General features: G+C 42.7%; 1 protein-coding gene and 1 pseudogene across 1 annotated transcript; both read left to right on the top strand.

Moving 5' to 3' along the window:
* Positions 1–8,204: 8,204 nt before the first annotated feature.
* LOC113625537 (cell division control protein 42 homolog) lies at positions 8,205–11,565 on the top strand (annotated as a pseudogene).
* A 7,405-nt stretch (positions 11,566–18,970) lies between these two features.
* Positions 18,971–23,751, top strand: LOC113625573 (kelch repeat and BTB domain-containing protein 6). The gene has a single exon (XM_027116150.1). It carries the CDS (start codon positions 19,336–19,338, stop codon positions 21,421–21,423), a length of 2,088 nt encoding a protein of 695 aa, XP_026971951.1. The 5' UTR covers positions 18,971–19,335; the 3' UTR covers positions 21,424–23,751.
* Positions 23,752–27,824: the final 4,073 nt, after the last annotated feature.

The raw sequence follows: 27,824 nt of genomic DNA, 5'->3' as shown, positions 1-27,824 counted from the left end.
TTTTTTTTTTTTTTTTTTTTTTTTTTTGCGATACGCGGGCCTCTCCCGTTGCGGAGCACAGGCTCCGGACGTGCAGGCTCAGCAGCCATGGCTCACGGGCCCAGCTGCTCCGCGGCATGTGGGATCTTCCCGGACCGGGGCACGAACCCGTGTCCCCTGCATCGGCAGGCGGACTCTCAACCACTGCGCCACCAGGGAAGCCCTCTACTTCTTTTTTAAAAAATTTTTATTGGAGTATAGTTGATTTACAATGTTGAGTTACTTTCTGCTGTACAGCAAAGTGAATCAGTTATCCATATACATATATCCACTCTTTTTTAGATTCTTTTCCCTTATAGGTCCTTGCAGAGTATTAAGTAGACTTCCCTGTGCTATACAGTAGGTCCTTATTAGTTATCTATTTTATATATAGCAGTGTGTATATGTCAATCCCAATCTTCCAATCCAAATCCCAATTTATCCCTCCCCCCGCTTCCCGCCCCCGACCCCCCATAACCATAAGATTGTTTCCTACATCTATAACTCTATTTCTGTTTTGTAAATAAGTTCATTTGTACTATTTTTTTTAGATTCCACATATAAGCGATATCATACGATATTTGTCCTTCTCTGTCTGACTTACTTCACTCAGTATCACAATCTCTAGGTCCATCCATGTTGCTACAAATGGCCCAGCTCTACTTCTCTGCTTCACGTTTTATTCTTGTTTTTCTTTGGCTTAACTGAATAAGCATCAACGGATGATCTAATAAGAGTAGTCTACTGTGTAGTTCTATGGAAATGACAGTGATAAATAAAACACAGTCCTTACCTTCAGGAGCTTCCAATTGAGTTCCTATGAAAATAATTAACTGTACAACTATGTGGCATGATGAATGTAGCAACTGTTCTGGGGAATGTTTTGGAGTGAGTAAGACAAAGTTTATTATTTGAGGTATTTCTCAGAGAGGAAATATGTGCCGGTGAAGACTAGCTGAAACTATTTTAAGCCTAGTGGAATTATGTGGATGAGAGATATTTTCATTAACTTTTTATTTTGATAAATTTCATGCATACAGAAAAGCTTAAAGAGTATTTCAATGAACATTATATATGCCACACATAGGTTTAATGATTATTAAAATTTTGCTACATCTGCCTTCTTTCTTTCCCCTTTCTCTCTCACATATGTATCTGTGTATATATATGCCTATATATGTGTTTGTGTGTTTGTTTGTTTTGTCCAATTTGGGATCCAACTAGGATTCAAACATTCCATTTGGTTGCATGCTTTTATTTTCTAGATTAACCCCTCTTTTTTCCATATGACATTGATTTATTTATTTTTAATTGAAGTATAGTTGACTTACAGTGTTGTGTTAATTACTGCTGTACAGCAAAGTGATTCAGTTATATATATATATATATACATATATATATACATTCTTTTTTTATATATATTCTTTTCCATTATGGTTTATCGTAGGACATGTTGTTTATCCATTCTATATATAATAGCTGACACCTGCTAACCCCAGCCTCCCACTCCATCCCTCCCCCCAACACCCTCTCCCTTGGCAACCACAAGTCTGTTCTCTATGTCCGTGATTCTGTTTCTGTTTCAGAGATAGGTTCATTTGTGTCATATTTTAGATTCCACATATAAGTGATATCATATGGTATTTGTCTTTCTCTTTCTGACGTACTTCACTTAGTATGATAATCTCTAGTTGCATCCATGGTGCTACAAAGGACACTTTTTCATTGTTTTTTTTTATGGCTGAGGAGTATTCCATCATATATAGGTACCACATCTTCTTTATCCATTCATCTGTCGATGGACATTTAGGTTGTTTCCATACCTTGGCTATTGTGAATAGTGCTGCTATGAACATAGGGACGCAGGTATCTTTCTGAATTATAGTTTTGTCCGGATATTGCCCAGGAGTGGGATTGCTGGATCATATGGTAATTCTATTTTTAGTTTTCTGAGGAAACTTTATACTGTTTTCCAAGTGGCTACACCAACTTACGTTCCCACTAACAGTGCAGGAGGGTTCCCTTTTCTCCACATCCTCTCCAGCATTTATTTGTAGACTTTTTAATAATGGCCATTCTGAGTGATGTGAGGTGGTACCTCATTGTCGTTTTGATTCGTACTTCTCTATGACATTGACCTTTGAACAATCCAGCAAAGTTGTTTTGTAGAACAATCTACATTCTGGCTTTGTCTGGCTGCTTCCTCATAGTGCTGGTAACTGTATGTTGAATCTTGTGTGTCAACTTGAGTGGATCACAAGGTGCCTGGATATTTTTTCTGGGTGTGTCTGTGAGGATGTTTCTAGAGGAGATTAGCATTTGAATTGATAGACAGTAAAGCACATGGCCCACCCCACTGTAGGTGGGAATCATCCGATCCATTGAAGGCCAGAAGAGAACAAAAGGGCAGAGGAAGAGAGAATTCACTCTCTCCGCCTGAATGAATTAAGACATCAGTCCTCTCCCGCCCTCCGGCTGGGATTTGTACCATCAGTGCTTCTTTCTCAAGCCTTCGGACTCAGACTTGAACTACTTCTCAGTCTCTATATTCATATAAGCCAACTCCTTGTAATAAATCTATCTATCTATCTATCATCTATCTATCTATCTATCTATCTATTCTTCTAACAAAGTGTATGACAGTGGCAGTGGGACGTCTCTTCCAAGATCAGGTTATGGAAAAACCTCTGACGTGGGCTCCGTCTCTCTGTCTCTCCTTTCATGCTGGGATAGTGTGGTATGGGGAGAATCTGAGGCCCTCATTGCAACAATATTTAAGAAACTGAAGCCTGATAACAATTTTGTGAAAGAGCTTGTGAACAGGTTCTGCAGTGCAAGTAGAGTTTCGAGATGACTGCACCCCTGGCCTACAGCTGTTGCAACCTCATGAGAAACAGCGAGCCAGGAAAACCCACCTAAGTCTTTCCTGGATTTCTGGTTGGCAGAAACTGCAGGGTAATAAATGTTGCTTATTTTAAAGATGCTGAACTTGAATGTTACTTGTTTTCCAACAATAAGTATTTACCCAAAACTGTTCATCTTATGGTTTTAGCATCCACTAACAATCACTGCCTGACTCTATGTTTACTAGTTGCTATTCTTCTGTAAAGAAAGCTTTCTTTTCTTTTTATTTTTTTTCTGAGTTGAAAGATAATTATATCTTATTTGAATCAATAGTGTTATTTCCACTTCGAAAGCAAGATGGCAGATTAGGAGGTTCCAGGTTTTGGTCCCCCTCACAGAAAGACCAATAAACAACTATTCACAGACACAACTCTTCTTGGGTGGGGAATTCCCTGGCGGTCCAGTGGTTAGGACTCCATGCTTTCACTGCAAGGGCCGGGGTTTGCCCCCCCCCGCAAAAAAATTACACCTGTGTGAAAATCCTAGAACCCAGGGTTGAGGATGAAGCAGCCCTTGAACAACAAAACTGAGAAAAGCCACATTAAGTGGGTAAGAGGAGTGGTTTCACGTTGACCATGTGCCTGCCCCTCCCCCAGGCTGGAACAGTGCCACACAGACAGCGTTCCCCTGCACCTACAGTTTCTCCAGCGGGGAAAAGAGAGGCCGAGGTTGACATCCTGCTTGGCAGGTATTCAGAAGTGCTTCCCCGGGGGCACGCTGCTGTCTCATCTCGTAGGAAACACTGGGTGAATCAGCAGGGCTACACCAAATGGGGTCAGCTAGAAACAAAGTGGGAGGACAGGGCTCATAGCAACCAGTGCAGGGATCATGCTGTGGCACGGTGTTCCTGCTGGTGAGGGCGGCCGATCAGAGCCCCAGCCAGTGACTCCATCCACCCACGCATCTGAGCTAGTTGCTCCCCATCTGGCCAGGGAGCACAGTCTGCAGCTCTATCCAGTTTTGGTACACAACCAGCAGTCCCGCCAGGCCATGGAGCTCATTCTACCGCCCCAAGGGCACAGGGAGCCAAGCTAGCAGCCTTGCCCAAACGCAGAGCGTGCTGTCTCTCCCCACCCATCCGGAGCAGCCTGTGTAAGGCGCCTGCACAGTAACCCTGTCAATCTGTAGAGCCTAGCCTTCAGCCCCGCGTGAATTGCAGCCTGTGGCCCCGCGTGTTTGTTGAGCATAGCCTGCAGCTGAACCTGGACAGAAAGCCCCGGTTAGTTACCCTGCCCAACGGTGGAGCAGAGCCTACAGACTCCCCACCAGGGAGCCCAGATAGTAACATTGTCTGACTGCAGAACAGAGCCCGCCCCCCAACATTAGAGCACAGGCAACAGCCCTGCCCAGTAGAGACCCCATAGCAAGCCCTGCTTGCCTGTGGGTGCTCCCAGCTGACACATGCAGAGCCCCAGACTGGGCTGTCTGGCGAAGGGTTTCTCTGCCAAAGTAAATCCGTAGGCTCTGGAAAAGGAGAACTCTTCCTCAAATATGCAGATAACAACGCAAGGATTCAAGAATCACAAGTAATCAGGTAAACATGACACCATCGAAGGAAACTAATAAAGCTCCACTCACCCTAAAATATTTAGAGTTATGAATTGAATAACAAAGAATTCAGAATAAACTCTTAAAGAAATTCAGTAAATTAGGAAAAAAACACAGAGATAACTAAACAAAAATAGGAAAACAGTGCATGAACAAAATGAGAAGTTCAGCAAAGAGATAGAAATCATTAAAGAAAAAAAATCAGAAATCCTGGAACTCAAGAAAGCAATGACTGCCCTGAAATATTCAATAGAGAGTTTCAACAGTCAGATGAAAGAATCGGTGAACTTGAAGATAAGCCTTCTGAAATTTTCCAGTCAGAGGATCAAGAAGAAGAAAAGAAAAAGGGTGAAGAAAGCATACAGGACTTATGCAATACCATCAAAGGAAGCATCACTGACATTATGGGAATTCCAGAAAGAGAAGAGAGAGAGAAAAAGGGAAAATAAAATTAGTATAAGTGTCTCTTCTGACCACAACAATATGAAACTAGAAATCAATAACAGGAAGTAAATTGGAAAATTCACAAATATGTGGAAATGAAACCATACACTCCTGAACAAATATGGGTCAAAGAAGAAATCAAAAGGAAAAGTCAAAAAGTTTTAAAGACAAAAATAGATATGCAACTTTCCAAAATATATGGGATGAAGTGAAGTAGTTCTTTTTTTTTTTGGCTGTGGCATGTGGCTTGCAGAATCTCAGTTCACCGACCAGGGATTGAACCCGGGCCACGGCAAAGTGCCGAATCCTAACCACTAAATCACCAGGGAACTTCTGAAAGTAGTTCTAACAGGGAGGTTTATAGTGATAAATGTCTAAATTAAGAAAAAAGAACTACCTCGCATAAACAACCTAAAGTTGAACTATACCTCAAGGAACTAAAGAAAGAACAAACTAAACTGAAAGGTATGAGAAGAAAGGAAATAAGCAAGATTAGAATAGAAATAAATGATAGAAACTAGAAAAACAGACACCATAATGAAGTGGCAGTTATCCCTGGGATGCAAGGTTGACTTAACATACACAAATCAATAAATGTGGTACAGCACATTAACAAAACGAAGGATTAAAATTATATGATCATCTCAATCAATACGGAAAAATATTTGATAAAATTCAAATGAACCGATTAAACAATGGGCAAGGACCTGAATAGACATTTTTCCAAAGAAGACATACAAATGGCCGACAGGTGTACAAAAAGGTGTTCAACATCACTAATCATCAGGGAAATGCAAATCAAAATCACAATTAGCTATCACCTCACACTTGTTGGAATGTCATTAAGAAAATGAGAGATAACAAGTGTTGAGGACGATGTGGAGAAAAAGAGAACCCTTGAGCACTGTTGTTTGGAATTTAAATTGGTAGGGCTAATATGGAAAATTGTATGGAGGTTCCTCTAAAAGTTAAAAATAGAGCTACCATGTGATCCAGAAATCCCACTTCTGGGTACAGATCCAAAGGAAATCAAGTCAGTATTTTGAAGAGGTATCTGCACTCCTATGTTCACTGCAGCATTATTCACAATAGCTAAGAAGCAGAAATAAACTAAATGTCCATCGATGGATGAAAAGATAAAATAAATGTGGCATATAGAGAGAGAATGAAATATTAGCCACAAAAAAGAAGGAAATCCTGCCATCTGCAACAACATGGATGAACCTGGAGGACATTCTGCTAAGTGAAATAAGCCAGACACAGAAAGACAAATACTGTATGATCTCACTTATATATGGAATGTAAAAATCTCAAACTCATAAAACCAGAGAGTAGTATAATGGTGGTTGCCAGTGGCTGAGGGTGGAGAAAATAGGGAGGGATTGGTGAAATGGTACAAAATTTCAGTCGTAAGATGAATAAGCTCTGGGGATCTAATGTACAGCATGGTGACTATGGTTAATAATAATGTACTGTATACTTGAAATCTGCTAAGAATAGATCTTAAGTGTCCTCACCATAAAAAATGTATAAAGGTAACTATGTGAAGTGTTAGATGTATTAACTCACTTGATTGTGGTAATCATTACACAAAATATATTAAATCATCATGTTATACACCTTAAAAATCATGTTGTATGACCTTAGCATATATATAATTTTTATTTGTCAATCATACCTCAACAAAGGTGGAGGTGGGGGAGAAGTGTGTTGTTTAATCTTCAAGCATTTTGAGATTTTCCAGTTATTTTTCTGTTATTGATTTCTAGTAATTCCACTGTGGTGTGAGAGCATATTTTATATGATTTCTTTTTTTTTTTTTTCCCGTCACGCTTCGTGTCTTGCAGGATCTTAGTTCCCTGACCAGGGATGGAACGCGGACCCCCAGCAGTGGTGTCTGACATTAAGTTGGAGAAATTCTAGGTCATTATTGTTTCACTTTTTTAAAAATTTCTTTCTCTCTCCTTTCCTTCTAGTATTCCCCCTGTGTGTATGTGACACCTTTTGTAGTTGTCCCACAGTCCTTGGAGATTCTGTTCCAGTTTTTTTTTTTCCTAGTCTTGTTCTCTTTGCTTTTTATTTTTATTTATTTATTTATTAATAGATTTATTTATTTTTATTTACTTATTTTTGGCTGCATTGGGTCTTTGTTGCTGCTTGCGGGCTTTCTCTAGTTGTGGCGAGCGGGGGCTACTCTTCGTCGTGGTGCGCGGGCTTCTCATTGCGCTGGCTTCTCTTGTTGTGGAGCGTGTGCTCTAGGCACGTGGGCTCCAGTAGTTGTGGAATGCAGGCTCAGTAGTTGTGGCTTGAGGGCTCTAGAGCACAGGCTCAGTAGTTGTAGCGCACGGGCTTAGTTGCTCCACGGGATGTGGGATCTTCCCAGACCAAGGATCGAACCCCTGTCCCCTGCATTGGCAGGCGGATTCTTAACCACTGCACCACCAGGGAAGTCCCTCTTTGCTTTTTAGTTTTTGGTTTTGCTTGATATATCTTCAAGCTCAGTGATTCTTTCCTCAGCTGTGTCCAGTCTACTAACAAGCCCATAAAGGCCTTCTGCATTTCTCTTATGGTGTTTTGGACCTCTATCATTTCTTAACTTTTCTATGCTTCATTAAGGTTTTTTTCTTGAGGTTTTATCTTGTTCTTTTGTTTGGAACACATTCCTCTGTTTCTTCATTTTGCTTGACGCTCTGTGTTGGTTTCTACGCACTGGATGAAACAGTTACCTCTCCCAGTCTTGCAGCGTTGGCCTTGTGTAGGAGATGAGCTTTATTGTTCTAGCTGTCCTAGCTCTTCATTGTCTCAAACCTTTGTGAGCCAAGCAGTTTATTTTACCTTTAACAGCTCCCCGTCACTGAGGCTGTACCAAGACCAGTCAGTGCCAAAGGAGAGGAGTCAGGCTGATTAGAAGCCAGACCCTCAGGCAGCAGCTCTTACAGAATGCAAACATACACAGTCCCTTGTCGGCAAGCATAAGCTACCAGAGCCAGGGAACCTGGAGGCGTCCTCGGGGTAGCAGTCACAAAAATCAGGGCTCCAGACAGTGCATTAGTTCCTTTCTAGGAGATACCCGTGAGCTGTGGCGAGGCAGAGGGACCGTATAAGATGGCATCCCCTGGCCTTCATTCCTTGAGCCCCTCCGTAGCCTCTAGATGTATGCCAGTTGTAAAGCCTGCTCCTAGGCCAAAGCTCCAGGACAAACGTAGGCCTCTTTCACACAAAGCCCGGGGGTGTGTTTCAGTCAGCTGTTTGGGCAGTGCCCTGGCGTGGTAGCCTGCCAAGAACTGTCTATGGGATTGTTACAGTCCTGCTCACGTGCAGGAGTGCAAGCCGCCCGGCCACCAGAGCCAAGGAGTCAAGCTGCCAAAACCAGGGCACCAGATGTAAACACGGGCACCAGATACATAGAAGAGCTCCTCTCCGAGAGATGCTGGCACACTGGAGCAGGGCAGAGGTAAAGCATGAAGATAGCATGTCCTCGAGGTCTCAGGAAAGGTCTAAGGTCAGCCTTAGATGTGTCATTAATCAGAAGCCTGCCCCTCAGGCTGTGGCTGTAATGATAAGGCGATAGGCTTCTCCGACTTGCTGTGGGAAAGACAGACCTCCTGGGTCTGTTGCCTCCTGCCGTGCCCCAGGGGTGGTAGGAGTTTATAAATTCTTTCTCCTTGGTTCCAGTTGTAGGACTCCTGGAGCATAAACCCCACTGGCCAGCAGAACCAGGTGATATAGAGGTGTCTCCTGGCAGCCGCCACAAAAGTCAGGGCACCTGACAAGGGTATAAGCTCTTTATGGGAAGATACCAGTGAGCTGGAGCAAGACAGAGGGAGAAAGCAAAGATTGCATCCATGGGTCTCCATTCCCTGAGAGCACCTCCATAGGCCCACATAAGTGAGCCAAAGCAGAAGCCTGTCCCTTAGGGCAAAGATCCTGATGAAGGAAACAGGGGGACTTCCCTGCTGGAGCAGTAGTTAAGAATCTGCCTGCCAAGGCAGGGCACACAGGTTTGATCCCTGATCCGGGAAGATCTCACATGCCACAGAGCAACTAAGCCTGTGTGCCACAACTGCTGAGCCTGCGCTCTAGAGGCCGCGAACCACAACTACTGAGCCCGCGTGCCACAATTACGGAAGCCCACGCACCTAGAGCCCATGCTCCGCAACAAGAGAAGCCACCGCAGTGAGAAACCCGTGCACCGCAACAAAGAGTAGACCCCGTTTGCCGCAACTGGAGAAAGCCCGCATGAAGCAATGAAGACCCAACGCAGCCAAAAATAAATAAATAAATAAATAAATAAATAAATAAATAAATAAATACAAGTAAGGAAACAGTCCTCTTTCTCAGAAAACCTGGGGAAGCGTTTCAACCTGCTATCTGTGCAGCGCCCTGGGGTGATACCCCGCCAAGAACTGTCTCCCTGTGGGACCCAGGAGCGCAAGCCCCTCTGGCTTACAGAGCCAGGTTATCAAGGGGCATCCCTTGGGTGGCAGCTGCAGACACCAGGTCACCAGACGTACAAACTGGGGCACTGGACATATATAGAAGTTCTTCCCCTTTGGGAGATGTTGGTGCTCTGGAGAGCAGCAGAGAGGGTGGTGATACACCCACTGGCTGGAGCAAGGTGGGGCGGGGGGGGGGGGGGTAGTGCAAAGATGGTACCCACCAAAAAGAGAAAAAAGGGGAAAAAAAGCAAAAAAAGAAAGGAAGGAAAGAAGGAAGGAGGGGAGAAAGAGAAAGAAAGAAAAGAAAGAAAAAAAAGTTTAAAAAAAGAAGGAGAGCCAGAATATTGCACCCGCCAGCCTCCATCCCCAGAGATTTTCCCAGCAGGCCTCTACCCCTCAGACCAACACTGTCAAAAGTAGCAAGTGAGTCCTTTTTCACAGAAAGCCTGGGCACTTTTCAAAGGGCTGCTTCTTTGCTGGGCCCTGGTACCCATGGGTCTGCGCACCAGCCCTCAGTTTGCTACAGCCCATGAGTCTCCCGTGTGCAGGCTCTGCTGGTCTTCTAAGCCAGATATTTGGGGGCTTGTCTCTTGGGTGCAGGTCTTAAAGGTTGGGGTGCCCAATATGGGGTATAGACCCTTCACTCCTCAGTGAGACGATTCGGGTTTTGAGGTCCCTTCTGTTGCAGATCCCTGCACTGGGGGTGGGGGATTTATGGTGAGATTCTGCCTCAGCCTTTCCCACCTGCTTCCATGTGGCTTCCCTCTCGTTTTTCAGGTGTGAAGGGCTGCTCTGCCAGTTTTTAGCTTTCTTTCAGAGGAAACTGTTCCACATAAATTCGGTGTGTCCATGGGAGGAGGTGAGTTCAGGATTTTCCTATGTCACCATCTTGAACCAGAACCTCTATCATTTCTTTTTGGTTTTTTTCTTAGGATTTCCATCTCTCTGATTACATTGCCCATCAGTTCCTGCATCCTGTCTATTTCATCCTTAGAACCCTTAGCATATCATTTATAGTTGTTTTCAATTCCTGGTCTGATAATTCCAACATTCCTGCCATGTCTGGTTCTGATGCTTGCTCTGTCTCTTCAAATTGTGGTTTTGTGGGCAGTGGAGCTGAGGTCAGCATCAAATTTGAAATATTTAAAGTGGATACAGAACCGTTTCAGCAACGCAGACAATTAAGTGTGTTGTCGGTGATGGTGCTGTTGGTAAAACATGTCTCCTGATATCCTACACAACAAACAAATTTCCATCTGCGTATGTACCAACTGTTTGTTTTTTTTTTTTAATTTTTTTTGCCACACCACACATAGTATGCAGGGATCTTAGTTCCCCAGCCAGGGATAGAACCCGTGGCGCCTGCAGTGGAAGCATGGAGTCTTAACTACTGGACCACCAGGGAAGTCCCTGTATGGACTGTTTTTGACAACTGTGCAGTCACAGTTATGATTGGTGGAGAGCCATATACTCTTGGACTTTTTTTTTTTTTTTTTTATGGTACGCGGGCCCCTCACCACCGTGGCCTCTCCCGTTGCGGAGCGCAGGCTCAGCGGCCATGGCTCACGGGCCCAGCCGCTCCGCGGCACGTGGGATCCTCCCGGACCAGGGCACAAACCCGTGTCCCCTGCATCGGCAGGCGGACTCCCAACCACTGCCCCACCAGGGAAGCCCTACTCTTGGACTTTTTGATACTGCAGGGCAAGAGGATTATGACAGATAACCTCTGAGTTATCCACAAACAGATGTATTTCTAGTCTGTTTTTCAGTGGTCTCTCCATCCTCATTCAAAATGTGAAAGAAAAGGGGGTGCCTGAGATAACTTACCACTGTCCAAAGACTCCTTTCAGGCTTATTGGGACCCAAATTGATCTCAGAGATGACCACTCCACTATTGAGAAACTTGCCAAGAATAAACGGAATCCTGTCACTCCAGAGGCTGCTGAAAAAGTGGCCAGTGACCTGAAGGCTGTCACATATGTGGAGTGTTCTGCACTCATACAGGAAGGCCTAAAGAGTGTATTTAACAAAGCAATATGGGCTGCCCTGGAGCCTCCAGAACTGAGGAGCTGCAGGTGTGTGCTGCTATGAACGTCTCTCCAGAGGCCTTTCTGCACAGCTGGTGTCGGCATCATACTAAAAGCAATGTTTAAATCAAACAATCTTAAAAATTAAGATTCGTTTTTGCAATAATGACAAATGCCCTGCACCTACCCACATTCACTCCCATGAGACAAGGCCCATAGGTATGGCCCCCTTCCCCCTCTCAATACTGGTTAATTTTGAGTGATTGTGCATTGTCAGAAAAATGATCAGTACTAGTTTTTGTTTTGTCATTTCAAAAAAAATTTTTTGTTGTTGTTGTTTTTTTGTTTAAAAGCAAGGCATGCTTGTGATGACTCTGTAACAGACTAATTTGGGTTGTTGAAACAGTTCCCGGTTTCCACTCTGGAGAGCAATCTGGGATATCTAGCTTTTTAAATTTTCCTTTTTTGAGGGGTGGGGCAGGGAGGTGTGTGTGTGATTTGTTTTTATTTAGTCATTTTTTTTTAATTCATTAACCATTGGACAGCCCTTAAGGGGAGGAGGACGGATTGATTTCACATTCTACTTCCTAGATCTAGTTTAGAAAACATGTTCCCCACCTGGTGCTCTCAGGAAGGAGTATAGTAAACGGCTCATTTAACAATATACTCCTTTTTGGGAATTCCCTGGCGGCCCAGTGTTTAGGACTCGGTGCTTTCACCGCCGTAGGCCTGGGTTTGATCCCTGGTCGGTGGAACTAAGATCCCGCAAGCCGCGCAGTGGGGCTAAAAAAGAAAAACTTTACATATATATATATATATATATATATACTCTTTTTGAAAGTTGCCTTTTCTCTTGACCCTTGAATAGGTCCAGTATTTGACGAAACTGATGAAAAGTGGTTGGAATCTGTCTTGCCCCTCCTCTGTTCTAGGATGCACTATATATGTGACCCTGACTCTCAAGGAAATTGGTTTGCCATTTGCCATTGATTTTTTTTAAGTTAATTTCTAACTTTTTTCACTGACAGATGAAGAAAAGTACTGCACCTTCTGAAATACACAAAATGGATTGAGTATGCAATTAAAAAACATTTTTTTCCCTATCAAAAAAAATTTGTGGTTTTGCCTTTTAATTTTTTGTTGATATTGGGACCTGATGTGCTGGGTAAAGGGAACTGCAGCAAATAGGCCTGTAGTAATGCAGCCATGAGGAGTGGGGAGGGGAAGCCTATTGTTCTTGATTAGGTTTCAGCCTTTTAGGGAGCCTGTGCCTCTGAACTGTGAGCTTTAAGTGTGTTTTTTACTGTTTTCCTTCCCCTTAGGTGGGATAGAGTGGGCTGGAGTTGGGTATTTTCCTTCTCCCACCTGGAAGGCTATAGTTAAGTGGAGCTGGGTATTTCCCTTAGTCGGGCTCTTATAAGACCCCAGCAGATTAGGCTCTGATTAACTAGTTTCTCCTGAGGGCAGGCCTGGTGCGAGAGTGCCCTGGGGTATTTAAAAACAGGCTCCATTTCCCCTCTCCCTTCGGAAGCACGAGGGGATTTTTCTCCCATGTTTACCGTGAAAACTCTCAAGCTCCCAGAGTCGGAGGCCCCCCTTTGAATGGGTCCTCTGGAGCTTTTAACTTCAGAGTTGTCTGCCCTGAGCCTCTACCAATTTGTCAGTTGTGTTTGGATTCTTCCTACCTCAGCCCTGGTTCCTGCCACGGTTCCTGCCCCTGCGTCTGCCCTCCCGGTAAGCCAGTACTCCCTGTTGTTGCGTCTCCAGTCTTGGGAACAGCCGTGTGCCCTGTGTCCTCCCCTCTCTTATGGATCCAAGAAGAGTTGTTGATTTTTCACTCCATTCAGCTTTTTAATTGTTGTTAGGATAGAGCGGTGACTTCCACACTCCTTACATGAGAAACTGAAATTGTTTTGCCTTTTTTTTTTTTTGCGGATGGCATCTTTTTCTTTTTTGAAGTGGTCACAAGTTCTGAGCGCTCTACCAGGGACCAGAAGGGAGGGTTTGGGGGAACATCCTTCTCTCTTTTTTTAGTTGGAGGAAGTCAGCTGCCCTCCTCCCAGCCGCGCACGCGAACGGCAGCCGGGGCCCATGCAGGAATAATGCTGCTGCCTGCTCCGGGGGTGCCTGTTTTGCATTTTTTAATCGTGACACATAAAGTACATGTTGTACCCCTTGTAGTTTTGTGGCGGTATTGGTGGTTAGGACACAGTGTAAGATCCCTTCCACTGGGATTCAAGGTTGGTCTTTTGGTGGTATTATCTTTTCCAGAAGAGAGAATTTCCAATTTGAAGGTCATGTAGGGTGTGTGGTGGGAAAGGAAACCTGACCTGTTGATGATAAATATGAGTGTATTTAATAAAACTTTAACAATATTTAAGGATAGATATTATTTTTAAAAAATTTTATTGGAGTATAGTTGATTTATAATGTTGTGCTAGTTTCAGGTGTATAGCAAAGTGATTCAGTTATACGTGTGCATATATTCATTCTTTTTCAGATACTTTTCCCACATAGGTTATTACAGAATATTGAGTAGAGTTCCCTGTGCTGTACAGTAGGTCCTTGTTAGTTATCTGTTTTATATATAGTAGTGTGTATGTTAGTCCCAAGCTCCTAATTTATCCCTCCCCCCACCTTTCCCCTTTGGTAACCGTAAGTTTGTTTTTGAAATCTGTGAGTCTGTTTCTGTTTTGTAAATAAGTTCATTTATATCATTTAAAAAAATGAGTCCACATATGAGTGATATCATATGATATTTGTCTTTCTCTGTCTGACTTACTTCACTGAGTATGATAATCTCCAGGTCCATGCATGTTGCTGCAAATGGCATTATTTCATCTTTTTTTATGGCTAATATTCCACTGTATAGATGTACCACATCTTCTTTAACCATTCCTCTGTTGATGGACATTTAGGTTGCTTCCATGTCTTGGCTATTGAAAATAGTGCTGCAGTGAACATTGGGGTGCATGTATCTTTTCGAATTATGGTTTTCTCTGGATATTTGCCCAGGAGTGGGATTGCTGGATCATATGGTAATTCTATTTTTAGTTTTTCAATGAACCTCCATACTGTTCTCCACAGCGGTTGTACCAATTTACATTCCCACCAGCAGTGCAAGAGGGTTCCCTTTTCTCCACACCCTTTCCAGCATTCATTGTTTGTAGACTTTTTGATGATGGCCGTTTGGACCAGTGTGAGGTGATACAAGGATAGATATTAGATCAAATTAGGGTCACGTAAGGTCCAGAAGAGGTGAGAAATCTTCATTGGCCTGCCAGTATTATTTCATAATACATAATTATGCATAAGGGAATAATCAGTGTTGACTGGAGGGGGAGGATCTGAGGATCTCCAGGACCAAGTACAAGATTTGGGGCAGGTTGGGTGCCTCAGAGAGTTTGGCTAGTTTGAATTTAAGAGCACTGTTGGCCTGCTTTATTTTTCCAGAGGATTGAGGGTGGCTAAGACAGTGAAATTTTTGTAGCAGTGGAAGTACTTGTTGAATATCCTCAATAACCTTACTGTTGAAGTGGGTTCCTCTGTCACTAGAGAGGAACAAAGGGACCCCCACGTAGGGAAAATTCTTTCTGGTACCAGCTTAGCTACAGTTGTGGCAGTAGCCTGTTTGCAGAAAAAAAAGCTTCTAACCATCCCGCAAACAAAGATATACATGTCCTTCTTTTTTTGTGTATAAAGAGGGAAAAGAGTAACGAGTAATTGAGGGGTCTAAAGGTGGAAGAAGAGGATAGAGTTTTTCAGGTTTTGAAACACAGACGTGGAAGGAGTCCCAGTTCGAGGGATCAGCGTTGTTTCCTTGGTCGTGGCATAGAGAGGCGAGGCGATCGTGAAAAAGCTAGGGATCCGGCTCAGCAATAGGCACCTAATCCCAGAAACCCTCAGGGTTGTCTTGGTCTCAGGGAAGGGGTCTTTTTTTTTTTTTTAATTTTTATTGGACTATAGCTGTTTTACAATGTTGTGTTAGTTTCTGCTGTGCAGCAAAGTGAATCAATTATACGTATACATATATCCACTCTTTTTTAGAATTCCTTCCCATTAAGGTCACTACAGAGCTATTAAACAATAGCTAGCAACAAAACCAAACCAAGAGGGCTTCCCTGGTGGCGCAGTGGTTGGGAGTCCGCCTGCCGATGCAGGGGACACGGGTTCGTGCCCCGGTCCGGGAGGATCCCACATGCCGCAGAGCGGCTGGGCCCGTGAGCCATGGCAGCTGAGCCTGCGCGTCCGGAGCCTGTGCTCCGCAACAGGAGAGGCCACAACAGTGAGAGGCCCGCGTACCGCAAAAAAAACAAAACAAAACACCAAAACCAAACCAAACCGAGAGATGGCTCCCAAAACCAAAATCAAATCCTTACCGTGCTACCACAGACAGTTTTCTGCAGCACATGGATCAGGGGCTGGACTCCAGCCTGAGATCCCTAAATCGCCCTTCAGGGAAGTGGCACAGGGGCTCAAAAAGCCTCAGGACCTGGGTGGAGAAGATGGGGGCCCAGAGGTGGGCTTCTAGTTCCATTCCAGTAATGGCACCAAACTGTCAAAGACAAAAACCAAACAAGTAAGGAAACTGAGTTTATTCAGAATATTGCCATCGTGGAGAACAGTTCAGAATCAAAGGCAGGGTGAGTTTGCCTTAGACTGTTATAGGGAGGGTTTGGACAAGTTATAGGTAGAGTAGTTTACAGTTAGAATTGCTTTTGTAACTAGGGGAAGTCTTGGTCGGCTGACTAGGAAATGTGTATTTTGGTGTCTAGCTAGTTTGGGCGCACTTCTTTTTTTTTTTTTTTTTTGCCTCACAGCGCATCTTGTGAGATCATAGTTCCCCGGCCAGGGATCAAACCTGGGCCTAGCAGTGAGAGCACCGGGTCCTAACCACTGGACCGCCAGGGAATTTCCATGGGCGCACTTCTAATCTCAGTTAATCATTCATGAGACAAAGGACTTGGAGTTAGAGACCCTGTGTCTGGCCTTGTTGGCAGGTTCAGGCAAAAATGGAAACGTCTGTGTTTAACCTTCTCGCAGGTAAATAAGGGGCTCCTCTGTGAGCCCTATGGTAGTCATGAGAAAGAGTAGACAATGACTCTCATCTAAGTCACGCGGGAGAAGGTGGTTTGCCGCAGTTACCTATTTCCAATCACAAAAGGATAGGATCATCTCCAGGGAGAAAAAAAAAAAAAAGGTTGAAGAGATTTCTTAATCATCACTGTTTGTCCTGTGGCACAGGGATTAGGTAAAGTTCAACGCTGTCAGTTTCAAGGTTAATTTTTTTCCATTATGATCCAGTTGTTTTGGTAGATTTGTTGAAAAGATTTGTTGCTGCCAATGCTTTGTTTCTAAAATGAAAACTTCAGTCCTCAGTTGGATTAGCCACATTTCAAGTGTTTAAGAGCCACATGTGGCTAATGGCTACCATAATGGATAACCCAGACATAGAACGTTTTCGTCATCACAGAAAATGCTACTGAACAATACTGCTGTAGGCCTTACAGCACAGTGTCTAATAAATGTTTTGAATTTTGTGAAAAGCAGTCGAAAGCAAATTACACTGTTAGAGGCACATATGAAAAAGTTAAAACTCAATGACTGAGCACAATTTATTTTGAGGATTTTATAGTGAAACAGTGTTGATAAATACAAATATAAAAACACTTTTGTAAAGCATACATTAGACCAGACTAATTCAAGGGATGTTTGGGTATGTATGATGCTGAACTCTTAGGATCCCACACAGTACAGGGTCTCTTTGTTAAATATTTTTATTTAAAATTCTCCTTAATAACTAGAATTCCAGAATCTTCAGTTAATTTGGGGATGGTAGTGAAAGGAGCTATACTGGATTAGAAGAGAATTAATTATTTAATTAATGAAAATACTTCAGCACTACTTCTGGAACATGAAATATAGACTTTGTGAGACCACAAATTCTTGATTTAATGAATGAATGAATGAATGAATTCATTAATTATTTAAGAATTAATTAAGAATTAATTATTTAATTAATGAAATATACTTCAGCCCTACTTCTGGAACATGAAATATAGATTTTGTGAGACCACAAATTCTTGATTTGCGTACTTGAGAAAATTCATACATACTGCTGAGACCACAGTTGAACAGCCCTGCAGATATTGCTAGATGTTTAAAATATGATCAGATCCTTCAGAATTTTCTCCCAGAGAGGCAAGTTTAAAGGCTGCACAGTGTAAAATCCAAAATACTGACAATACCAAATGCTAGGGAGGATGTGGAACAATAGGAACGCTCATTAATTGCTGGTGGGAATGCAAAACAGTACAAGCCACCACTTTGGAAAACATTTTGGCACTTCCTTACAAAGTTAAACATAGTATTACCATGTGATCCAGCAGTCACAGTCCTTGGCGTATACCAAAATGAGTTGAAAACTTATGTCCATGCAGTAACCAACACGAGTGTTTATAGCAGCTTTATTCATAATTGCAAAAATTCAAAGCTAACAAAATGTCATTTAGCAGGGAAATAGATAAGTAAACTGGTATACGTACACAATGGAATATTACTCAATGATAAAAAGAAATGACTATCAAACCGTGAAAAGACATGGGAATCTTAACTGAATATTACCAAGTGAAAGAAGATATATTCCAACTGCAAGACACTCTGGAAAAGATAAAACTAGACAATAAAAAGATCAATGTTTCCCAGGGGCTGGGGGCAAGGAAGAGGAGGCATAAGTAGATTGAACAGAGGATTTTTAGGACCGTGAAACGATTCTGTATATTACTGTAATGATGATAGGTACATGACATACATTTTTCAAAACCCATAGACCTGTACAACACAAAGAGTAAACCCTAACATTAAACTACACGCTTTAATTAATGATATATCAGTGTTAAGTTCATCACTTGTAACAACGGCACACACTATTGCAATATGTTGTAAACAGCGGAAACTGAGAAGGGGTGGAATATGTGGGAGCTTCCTGTAGCTTTCTGTTGGATTTTCCAGTAAACCTAAAACTGATCTTAAAATCTATTTATTAAAAAAACAAAACCCCCAAAACTTAAAGGTATCTCTGCAGAAACCTGCAGGGTTTTTCCCATTTTCCTACAGGCTCATGATTTCAAATGAGAGGTTGCTACATCTTTCATAAACGTTAGAAGAAAAGCTAAAACTTATTGAACCTTTATATTATGGGTACTACGTATAAGTATGTTATTCTACTAATCAACAAATATTTATTCAGAGCAAGTATATCCAGCCTACGTTTAGAGGTATATCACCTACGCAATTTAGTTCAATCGTCACACGCTATGAAATACTATTGCTATTAACGTTTTCAAAAACAAGAACTCTGAGAAGTCAAACAACTAATAAACACTAGAACGGGTATCTAAACTGAATTCCACACCCAAAGTTCGAAACCATAACACCGAATAGAAGAGAATTAGCGATTTCTAACTCCGTCATCCGAAACAATGAACAGCCGACAATCTCGCGATGTTGTTGCGGCTACTACTACTCCCAACATGCAAAGCGGCTACCGTGCCGCAGCCCGTGCCGCAGCTGGTGCCGCAGCCTATGCCGCAGAGTCCGGAGGGCCCCGTCGTGCCTCGAGGCGCGAAAGGTAACCTGGGAGCCGTAGTTCTCCTGGACGCCTACTGGTGTTGCCAGCGCGGCGGTGGCGGATCGCTCGGTTCCAGCCAGTAGGTCCTGTGAGGGCGAGCTGAGGCGGAGAAAGGGCGTGGAACTGGAAACGGGTGAGTTGGACGCGGTCTACGCGGTCGAGGGAGGCGGCACCGCGGCTTAGGGTTGACTTAAATAAATGGACCCGTGCTGCAGTCTCTCCGGAGACACCGCGGTCTTAGCGTCAGCGAGCAGAGGGTGAGGAGGCGCCAGAGCCCGGTCCTTGCACCCGTACTCGTCCTCAGCTCTCCGCCAGCATCTCCACCATGCAGTCCCGGGAAGAAGCTTCGCGCTCTCGCCGCCTTGCCAGTCCCCGCGGCGGGAAGCGGCCCAAAAGGGTTCACAAACCCACGGTTTCAGCTTTTTTCACGGGCCCGGAGGAGCTGAAGGACACGGCCCATTCCGCAGCCCTGCTGGCCCAGCTCAAGTCCTTCTACGACGCGCGGCTGCTCTGTGATGTGACCATCGAGGTGGTCACGCCTGGCAGCGGGCCTGGCACGGGCCGCCTCTTCCCCTGCAACCGTAACGTGCTGGCTGCCGCGTGTCCCTACTTCAAGAGCATGTTCACCGGCGGCATGTACGAAAGTCACCAGACGAACGTGACCATGCACGATGTGGATGCCGAGTCCTTCGAGGTGCTGGTCGATTACTGCTACACGGGTCGTGTGTCTCTGAGTGAATCCAACGTGGAGCGCCTGTACGCCGCCTCCGACATGCTGCAGCTCGAGTATGTGCGTGAAGCCTGTGCCTCCTTCCTAGCCCGCCGCCTTGACCTGGCCAACTGCACGGCCATCTTCAAGTTCGCCGACGCCTTTGGCCATCGCAAGCTGCGATCACAGGCTCAGTCGTTTATAGCCCACAACTTCAAGCAGCTCAGCCAGATGAGTTCGATTCGGGAGGAGTCTCTGGCAGATCTGACCCTGGCCCAACTTCTGACTGTCCTGCGCCTGGACAGCCTAAACATCGAGCATGAGCAGACCGTGTGCCACGTGGCGGTGCAGTGGTTGGAGGCGGCTCCCAAGGAGCGGGGTCCCAGCGCTGCAGAAGTCTTCAAGTGTGTCCGCTGGACACACTTCACCGATGAAGATCGGAATTACCTGGAGGGGCTGTTGACCAACACCATGGTGAAGAAGTACTGTCTGGACCTTGTTGAAGGGGCCCGGCAGATGCGATATGGTGACACGTTGTGCAAGTCTCTGGTGCCAAAGCCAGAGAGCAGCAGCGGTGGCAGCAGCAGCAGCGGCGGCGGCGGCGTTAGCAGTGTCGTTAGCGGCGCTGGTGGCGGCGGCGGCTGCAGCAGCAGCTCTGTTGTATCGGTGGCAGAAAATCCACCCCAGAGGCTGGGTGTGTATGCCAAGAAGATGGTGATCTTCTTTGGACATCCCAGAGATCCCTTTCTGTGCTGTGACCCATACTCGGGGGACATTTACAAAGTGCCATCACCTTTGACCTGCCTTGCTCACACTAGGACTGTGACCACCTTAGCTGTCTGTGTCTCTCCAGACCATGACATCTATCTGGCCGCCCAGCCCAGGAAAGACCTCTGGGTGTATAAACCAGCCCAGAATAGTTGGCAGCAACTTGCTGACCGCCTGCTCTGCCGTGAGGGCATGGATGTGGCATACCTCAATGGCTACATTTACATTTTGGGTGGGCGAGACCCTATTACCGGCATTAAACTGAAGGAGGTGGAGTGCTACAGTGTCCAGAGGAACCAGTGGGCACTGGTGGCTCCCCTGCCCCATTCTTTTATTTCCTTCGATCTGATGGTAATTCAAAACTATCTTTACGCTCTCAATAGTAAGCGCATGTTCTGCTTTGATCCCAGCCACAATATGTGGCTGAAGTGTGTTTCTCTGAAGCGCAATGATTTTCAGGAAGCCTGTGTCTTCAATGATGAGATCTATTGCATCTGCGACATCCCTGTCATGAAGGTCTACAATCCAGTCAGAGGAGAGTGGAGGCAGATTAATAACATTCCCTTGGTGTCAGAGACTAACAACTACCGGATTATCAATCATGGCCAAAAACTGTTGCTGATCACCTCACGCACCCCGCAGTGGAAAAAGAACCGGGTGACCGTGTATGAATATGATATTAGGGGTGACCAGTGGATTAATATAGGTACCACATTAGGCCTGTTCCAGTTTGATTCTAACTTTTTTTGCCTCTCAGCTCGCGTTTATCCTTCCTGCCTTGAACCTGGTCAGAGTTTTCTCACTGAGGAGGAAGAAGTGCCCAGTGAATCTAGCACTGAGTGGGATTTAGGTGGATTCAGTGAGCTGGACTCTGAGTCAGGAAGTTCAAGTTCTTTATCTGATGATGATTTGTGGGTTCAGGTAGCCCCTCAGTGAAATGCGCAGGGTCAGCAGAGTATGTTATAGATAAGCTGAAACTCTAAGGTGTTTTTACTGCTTTGGAAGGTATCTTACAGAGACCCTTTCGTTTTGCTGGAAAAAAAAAAAGAAAAAAAGTTGATTAATTTCAGGTTTGGTTTAGAAAGGGTATTGTTTGAAATACTAACGTAATTTAATGTTACAGAATTTAAACATTAAAAGAAATCAACCTATTTAATAATTTACTGTTCTAAAAGTCCAGTGTTGATTGTTTAGTATGTTTATGTTTGATGACAATATAAGTTAGTTGTAATCAATAGTCTTCTATTATTAAATCTTACATTCTGTCTTGTGCCACAAATACTTCAACTTGAATTTTAATTTCTACAATAGAAAAACTGATTGGTTAGGAATTATTAGAGAGGGTTGGAAAGCATATATTTTCCTTCAGAACAGTGTAGTAGATTTCCAAAACTTTAAACTAGTGGATTTTTACAAAATGTGTTCTAACACATATAGTCTGCTAAGTTTTAGTTCAGTTTTCTCCTCTTTCGTGAAAAAAAAATACATATGTTTAATGTGACTGAATGGTGATTTCATTTGTGATAATATATAGAATGGTCATACGCTCACTGAAAGTAAAAACAAAAAAACAGGATTCTACTTTTTGAAAAGAAATTTCAGTTTTAAATCTGTAATATAACGTGTAATTTGCAAATAGTGACCAATTTTCCATCTAAAAAAATTCCATTCTAGTAGTGTCACCAATCATCTAAAAACCTTTTTAAAAAAAAAACAAAAACCCAGTAACTTGCTTTGTAGGTTCATATTTTAAATCTATACTTGATACATGCTTCACTGAATCAGAGGAATAATCCTTTTTTCACTGGACATGATTGTGAAAATTTTTATCCACTGTCCTAAAAAGTTTATGTGATTCTTAAAATATTTTGGCTGTACAGTTTTGGTGTTTATCTTAGAAGATTTGTCAACAAGATGTGATTATTCTTTACTGTTTTGTGAGTAATATTGGTTTTGAAAGTATGTATTAGTTAAGAACAGTATTTTATTGAAATCAGTAGCTATTGTGTCTGTCAACTATAAGATCAAGTGCCAGCAAAGAATTTTCAAACTCTAAGTTGTGTATAGAACTGTTTTGTGTAGCATTGAAAAATTCTGTCAGTTTTGTAAGTCGCTAAATGTTATTATCAGCTTAAAGGTATTTTTCTATTAAAAGTTTACAGTTCAATAACATAAGTGGATGATAGCATTTGGGGCCAGTAGTGAAAGTATATTTCGTCTAAAATATTTCTCTATGCAGTGGTGTACAAGGCTATTTTATTATGGTATTTGTATCTGTTCTGTGTTTCTCTATGAACCATGCTCCAGTCTTTGTTTCTGTCAGCATATGTAAGGGAAAGAAAGTCCAGAAATAGAGAATAAATCACACAAGACTTACATTGTTAAATACATGAAAACATAAGTGCTTACCTCTTGAGGGTTTATTAGATATAGTTGTTATTGATACATATACATGATAAGTGACCAGATGTTTATGGTGTATAACTTTTTCTACACACAATCAGAATGATCTCCCTGAATCTTCATTCAGTGACATGATAATTCCTCTTCTGTGTTTATTCTCTAGTGACAGCGTGCTAACATTTCTTACACCCGGGCAGAGTACAGAGGAATGTGCTCTTTCTGGTAGGGAACTGGATTTTTTATTGAAATACCATAGGATGAAAACAGAGAGGAAGACGTAAAAGGTTGTTTTTTTTTTTTTAAAGATATTTCTTAGCCATTTTGATGGGCTGTTTGAAGATTCTACAAGACATTCCTGTTCAACATTTTTAGTGAAATAAGATGCTTGCTTATCCTACCAGTATGTGTTCCTTCAGAAGGACAGACATGCTTTTAGTTGCCTGAGGCTCAATTTTGTTCCATTTGACATCAGGGTTGTTTTCGGCAGTGTCCTTAACACAAAGCTGTTTCTCAATAGGGTTATTTTTTTGGCCAACTTTTTCTTCACCAGGAACTTCTTGTTGATAGCTTTTTCCTTTGTCGGGTTGAAATAGAACAGTGATGATCTCAACCAGACTATCCTTCTGCAGAATTAAGGTGTGCAACTGATTGATAAAAGACAGATTCTCCAATTGTCATTTTCAACTTTTAAGTTAAAGCCTAAGCGAAATAGTAGTAATATCTTGGTTTACAAAGAGATTTTCTTGGGAAGAATTTGGTTTCGTGCTATATTTGTGAATTAGAGAATAGTTGTTAATCATTATTTTACGGATAAGTGATTTGTATGTGATTAGTTACAAATAAAACATACTAGAATCTAGACTTTCTGATTTTTTAATTCATTGTTTCTGTTAAATGTATAAAACCCTTGCTTGTACAGTGAATGACAACTAGCAGTGTTGAAATCCCTTCTTGACTGGAAAGTACCCTTGTCTCTGTTTTCCAATTAATCACATCTTTTAATAAATATGTTTGTAGGACTGCTATTTGTAAGATTTAGAATGATGTTAATTATCTTTCGTATCTGTCCCTGTAGTCTGAAAAGTTCAAAGGACCCCAATTTTAAAAAATTCTTTTAAGTTCAAACCATAAGTGGTGTTAGGATTTCCAAAAGGGTAAAGTAGAAATATTTGTACCTGATCTTGTTGAGAATCTGGGGAACACTTTTGATCTACTCCCAAGAAAAAGGCCGGTGTCATAACATCCCTGAAATTATAAAAGTATGACTACTTCTGAAGCTCATCAGACTCAAGATAAGAGCACTTGTGACAGTCTCTCCTCCCCATACCTGCGTAAAACCTTTAACCCTTTCATCATTCTAACTAACTTTAAAGGAACATTTGTTAGAGCAAATATGATAAAGCAGGGAAGTATGAGGAAGCAACCTTACTTACAGAAAATGTGACTATCAGTAGAAACCTAAAAGAATCAGTGTCATTTTTAGAACCAACTAGAGGGTTCAATGTATACAAACCAATTGTTTTTTTTAATAATAATAAAAAGCAAAAGACACTGTTCACCGAAGTTGCCAAACCTCAGAGTACCATGGAGGCATAGGTTTGTGCAGAATAGGGGGAAGGGCCCCCCTCCTTTACTCTGCGCCCTTTGTCATTCTTATCCGTTTCATCAAACTTCCATTCCTCACATCTTTAACCTTGAGGACTCAACATGGTCCAAGGCACAGGGAGAGTAGGAAACAGATACTGTTGTATAACATTCCATCCATATCTGAGACATTTTGTCCTAAAACAGCCTAGTCTGTGGGGAGTCACCTGTCTGTATTGGAGTCACCATTTTTCATTCTCACCTCTAAAGCTAAAATTGCTGCTCAGACCCACTATATCAATCAGGAATATTCTTTTGGGCAAACTATTCATTAATTGTAGGAAAACTAGTTTAAAAGGACTATGTAAATGTCAGGCAAAGTATTTCTTCCAAAACAGATATGTTTGTGCCTTGAAGAAAAAGAAGAGCCAGGACTCTCAGATAAATTAATATCACCTTAATTTAGATCATCTTAAGAAAATAGAATAGAATTTTGTTTTCGCATACTGTAACTGAAAAATTCAGCCGTGGCGCTCACTTCAGGTACAGCCTGATCCAGGGTCTCAGCGTCCTCAGGGCTTTCTTTGTACAGAGAAGATATCATGGGGCAATGTGTTCCCTCATTTTGTGCGTTGATTAGAATATAGGGGCGGTTGTATGTAATGGAGACCTGTAATTGTGTAAGTAAGTTTCTCATATGAAATTTCTCATGTCAAAGTCTAATCTGTTGTGTTATCCCTCATCTAGAAAGTTGACTGGCACCCAGGCTTTTCTGTTTTCTTGTTCTGCTACCCTTGGGGTGTTGTCCCGACCCACATGGTCCAAGCCGGTTCACCCTTGTGTCCACATTCCAGCCATTAAAAGGGGAGGAAGGGGGAGGGGAGGACACGACCCTTCCCTGTGAGGGAAGTCGTGAGCATTGCTTCAGTTGCGTGACACTGGCCAGATCTTAACTACATGGACATACCTAGCAGCAAGAGTGCCTAGGAGAGGTAGTCTTTGTTCTGGGTCAACATGTATCTAGTTAAACTTCAAGGGTTCCTTCTTACAGAATGAGGGGAAAGGCTATTAGGTTAAACAGCAGTCTCTATCACACCATCTGTCAGGCCAGGTTTTGTCACATGGCAGCCAGAGTGATAACACCATCCCAGCAGTTACTGCAGTCAAGGCAAGATGGCCAGGCCTCCGTCCTACCCCAGAAACACTCAGAGAGCTCCCTGGGCTCCCGCTGCCGCTCTGTACAGAAGAGGCAAGGGCACTTCATATTGTTTTGATTAAATAAAGCCTTCTAGGCTCAGTGTGTACTGGTACCCTACATCATGAGCCAGTCTTATATTGGCATTATATCGTAGAATGTTCCAGCTTCCTAGAAGGAAGGAAAAGAGTACTGAAAAATGGCTCTGTGTAATCAATGGCAGTATTAATTATCTTAAACAGCAAACGTTGCTTCTAATTAAAATGTGAGATATCAATTATAGAGTAATGATGAAAACTGGACATTTCTTAGAGCAAAATAGGCTGTTTAGCAGCATTGTAGCATTTTCTGTGCCTGGATCATCTTTGCAGTGCTGTGTGAATATAAGCTACTCCTCTCCCCCTCTGTTGAAGCCCAGACCAATTAACCACAATAGTCTATTCAAAACTTAGTTTCTTGCTGAATTCTTTTTTTTTTTTTGAATTCTTATACTGACTTCAGGTTAATCATAGTTCGTGCAATATACACATATAGTGTCACTTTTTGTGTTTGTGAAAACTTCAAAACAGCTGCCAGAGAACATTTTGAGTAATTGCTTCTGTCAAGTATATAACTTTTATCATCATAATTTTCATTACAGATAGCCATACTTATTTTAAAAAGACTCAAACAACCTGATTTTCACATGGAACCCTAACGTCCGCCCGCAAGTGAAGAGTAAGTAATACTTGTGTTAGTAGTTGTATTTCTATTAGTACATGAATGAAGAATATGACTCCATTCTCTGTTTCATTTCTTGTCTAAAGACAAGATTTTTGATATATGCTGTGACTGGGTTCTTCTCCATATTCTGTACTAGATACTGCTTGTTTAGTATCCCACTCCCATTACTTTCCTGTATGGCCTCCTCACATGCTGGCGTTATTCCATGTGTTGATCTGTTTACTCTTTATTATATGTCTCCTGAACTAAACTGTGCACTCTTCATGGAGGAACCGCGTCTGTCTTTTCCACAGCTCCTAACATAGTGCCGGGCACATCATCCGCATTCCATAAATGTTTGTTGAACAAAGAAAGAAATGTATTTCGTGCTTGTTTGCATTTATATGAGAAACACTTGCATTCAGAGCTCTCATCTTTTTGTCAATTTTCCAGCTATGAGGGAGAGCTATTATTAAACTCTTTTGTCTGGTTGTCATAGCAACCCACTGGCCTCCAGAGCTACAGGTTATTTCTGATGGGCATATTCTCCTAGACAACCAAACACGCAGCGTTTTCAATTATGGAGTAATGATGCTATTATAAATCACATTTCTGACACTATATTTCTCTATCTTTTATAAAGATGGCAGAGAATTAGAACAGAGACGAATCTGTTCAAATCAACAAAGGCTAGGGGAAATTAAGCAGTATGACTCACATCTCTCCTCTCAACCCTTTCATATTTCCTCCAAGTTCTCCACCTTTCCATAAGCACCTGTGAATTCACTTGGGTGTTCTGACCAAGTTATTAAGGAAGTTTTGAAAGTTAATTGCTACAAGACAAACTCTAAAAAAGCTCTGTTACAGCTTAAATAGTTTCTTTTTCTCCTCCTTGTTTCTTCCTTCCTCTGTCCGTCCCTCCCTCCCTCCCTCCGTCCCTCCCTCCCTCCCTCCGTCCCTCCGTCCCTCCCTCCGTCCCTCCTCCGTCCCTCCGTCCCTCCGTCCCTCCCTCCCTCCCTCCCTCCCTGATCTTAGTTCCCCACCAGGGATCGAACCTGTTTCCCCCTGCAGTGGAAGCACGAAGTTCTAACCACCGGACCACCAGGGAATTCCCAGTCCTTGCTTGTTTCTTAAATTTCATGTTAAGTTAGCAAATGATAATAGCCTTGCAAAAATTGAGATTTGCTCGGAAAAGTTTCAAAATGAGGTCTTTTCCAACCTCATTCTTCCTTCCATTCATATTTTAGTGGCAAGAATTGAGAAGAGTTTTATTAAACTGGGTTAGTCATCATAGAAAACTCATTATCAGTTCAATAAAACAGGGTTTTTCTGGCCCATTCAACAAGGCATGATTGTAGTTTTTAAAAGGCAGAGTCTTCTTTTTTTTTTTTGGCTGCGTGGCTTGTGGGATCTTAGTTCCCTGACCAGAGAAGGAACCCAGGCCCTCAGCAGT

The sequence above is a fragment of the Aethalodelphis obliquidens genome, unplaced genomic scaffold, assembly GCF_003676395.1.
Source record: "Aethalodelphis obliquidens isolate GAN/ISIS:26980383/991018 unplaced genomic scaffold, ASM367639v1 scaffold16, whole genome shotgun sequence".
Taxonomy (NCBI): Eukaryota; Metazoa; Chordata; class Mammalia; order Artiodactyla; family Delphinidae; genus Aethalodelphis; species Aethalodelphis obliquidens.
This window is presented reverse-complemented; position numbering and strand designations above follow the sequence as displayed.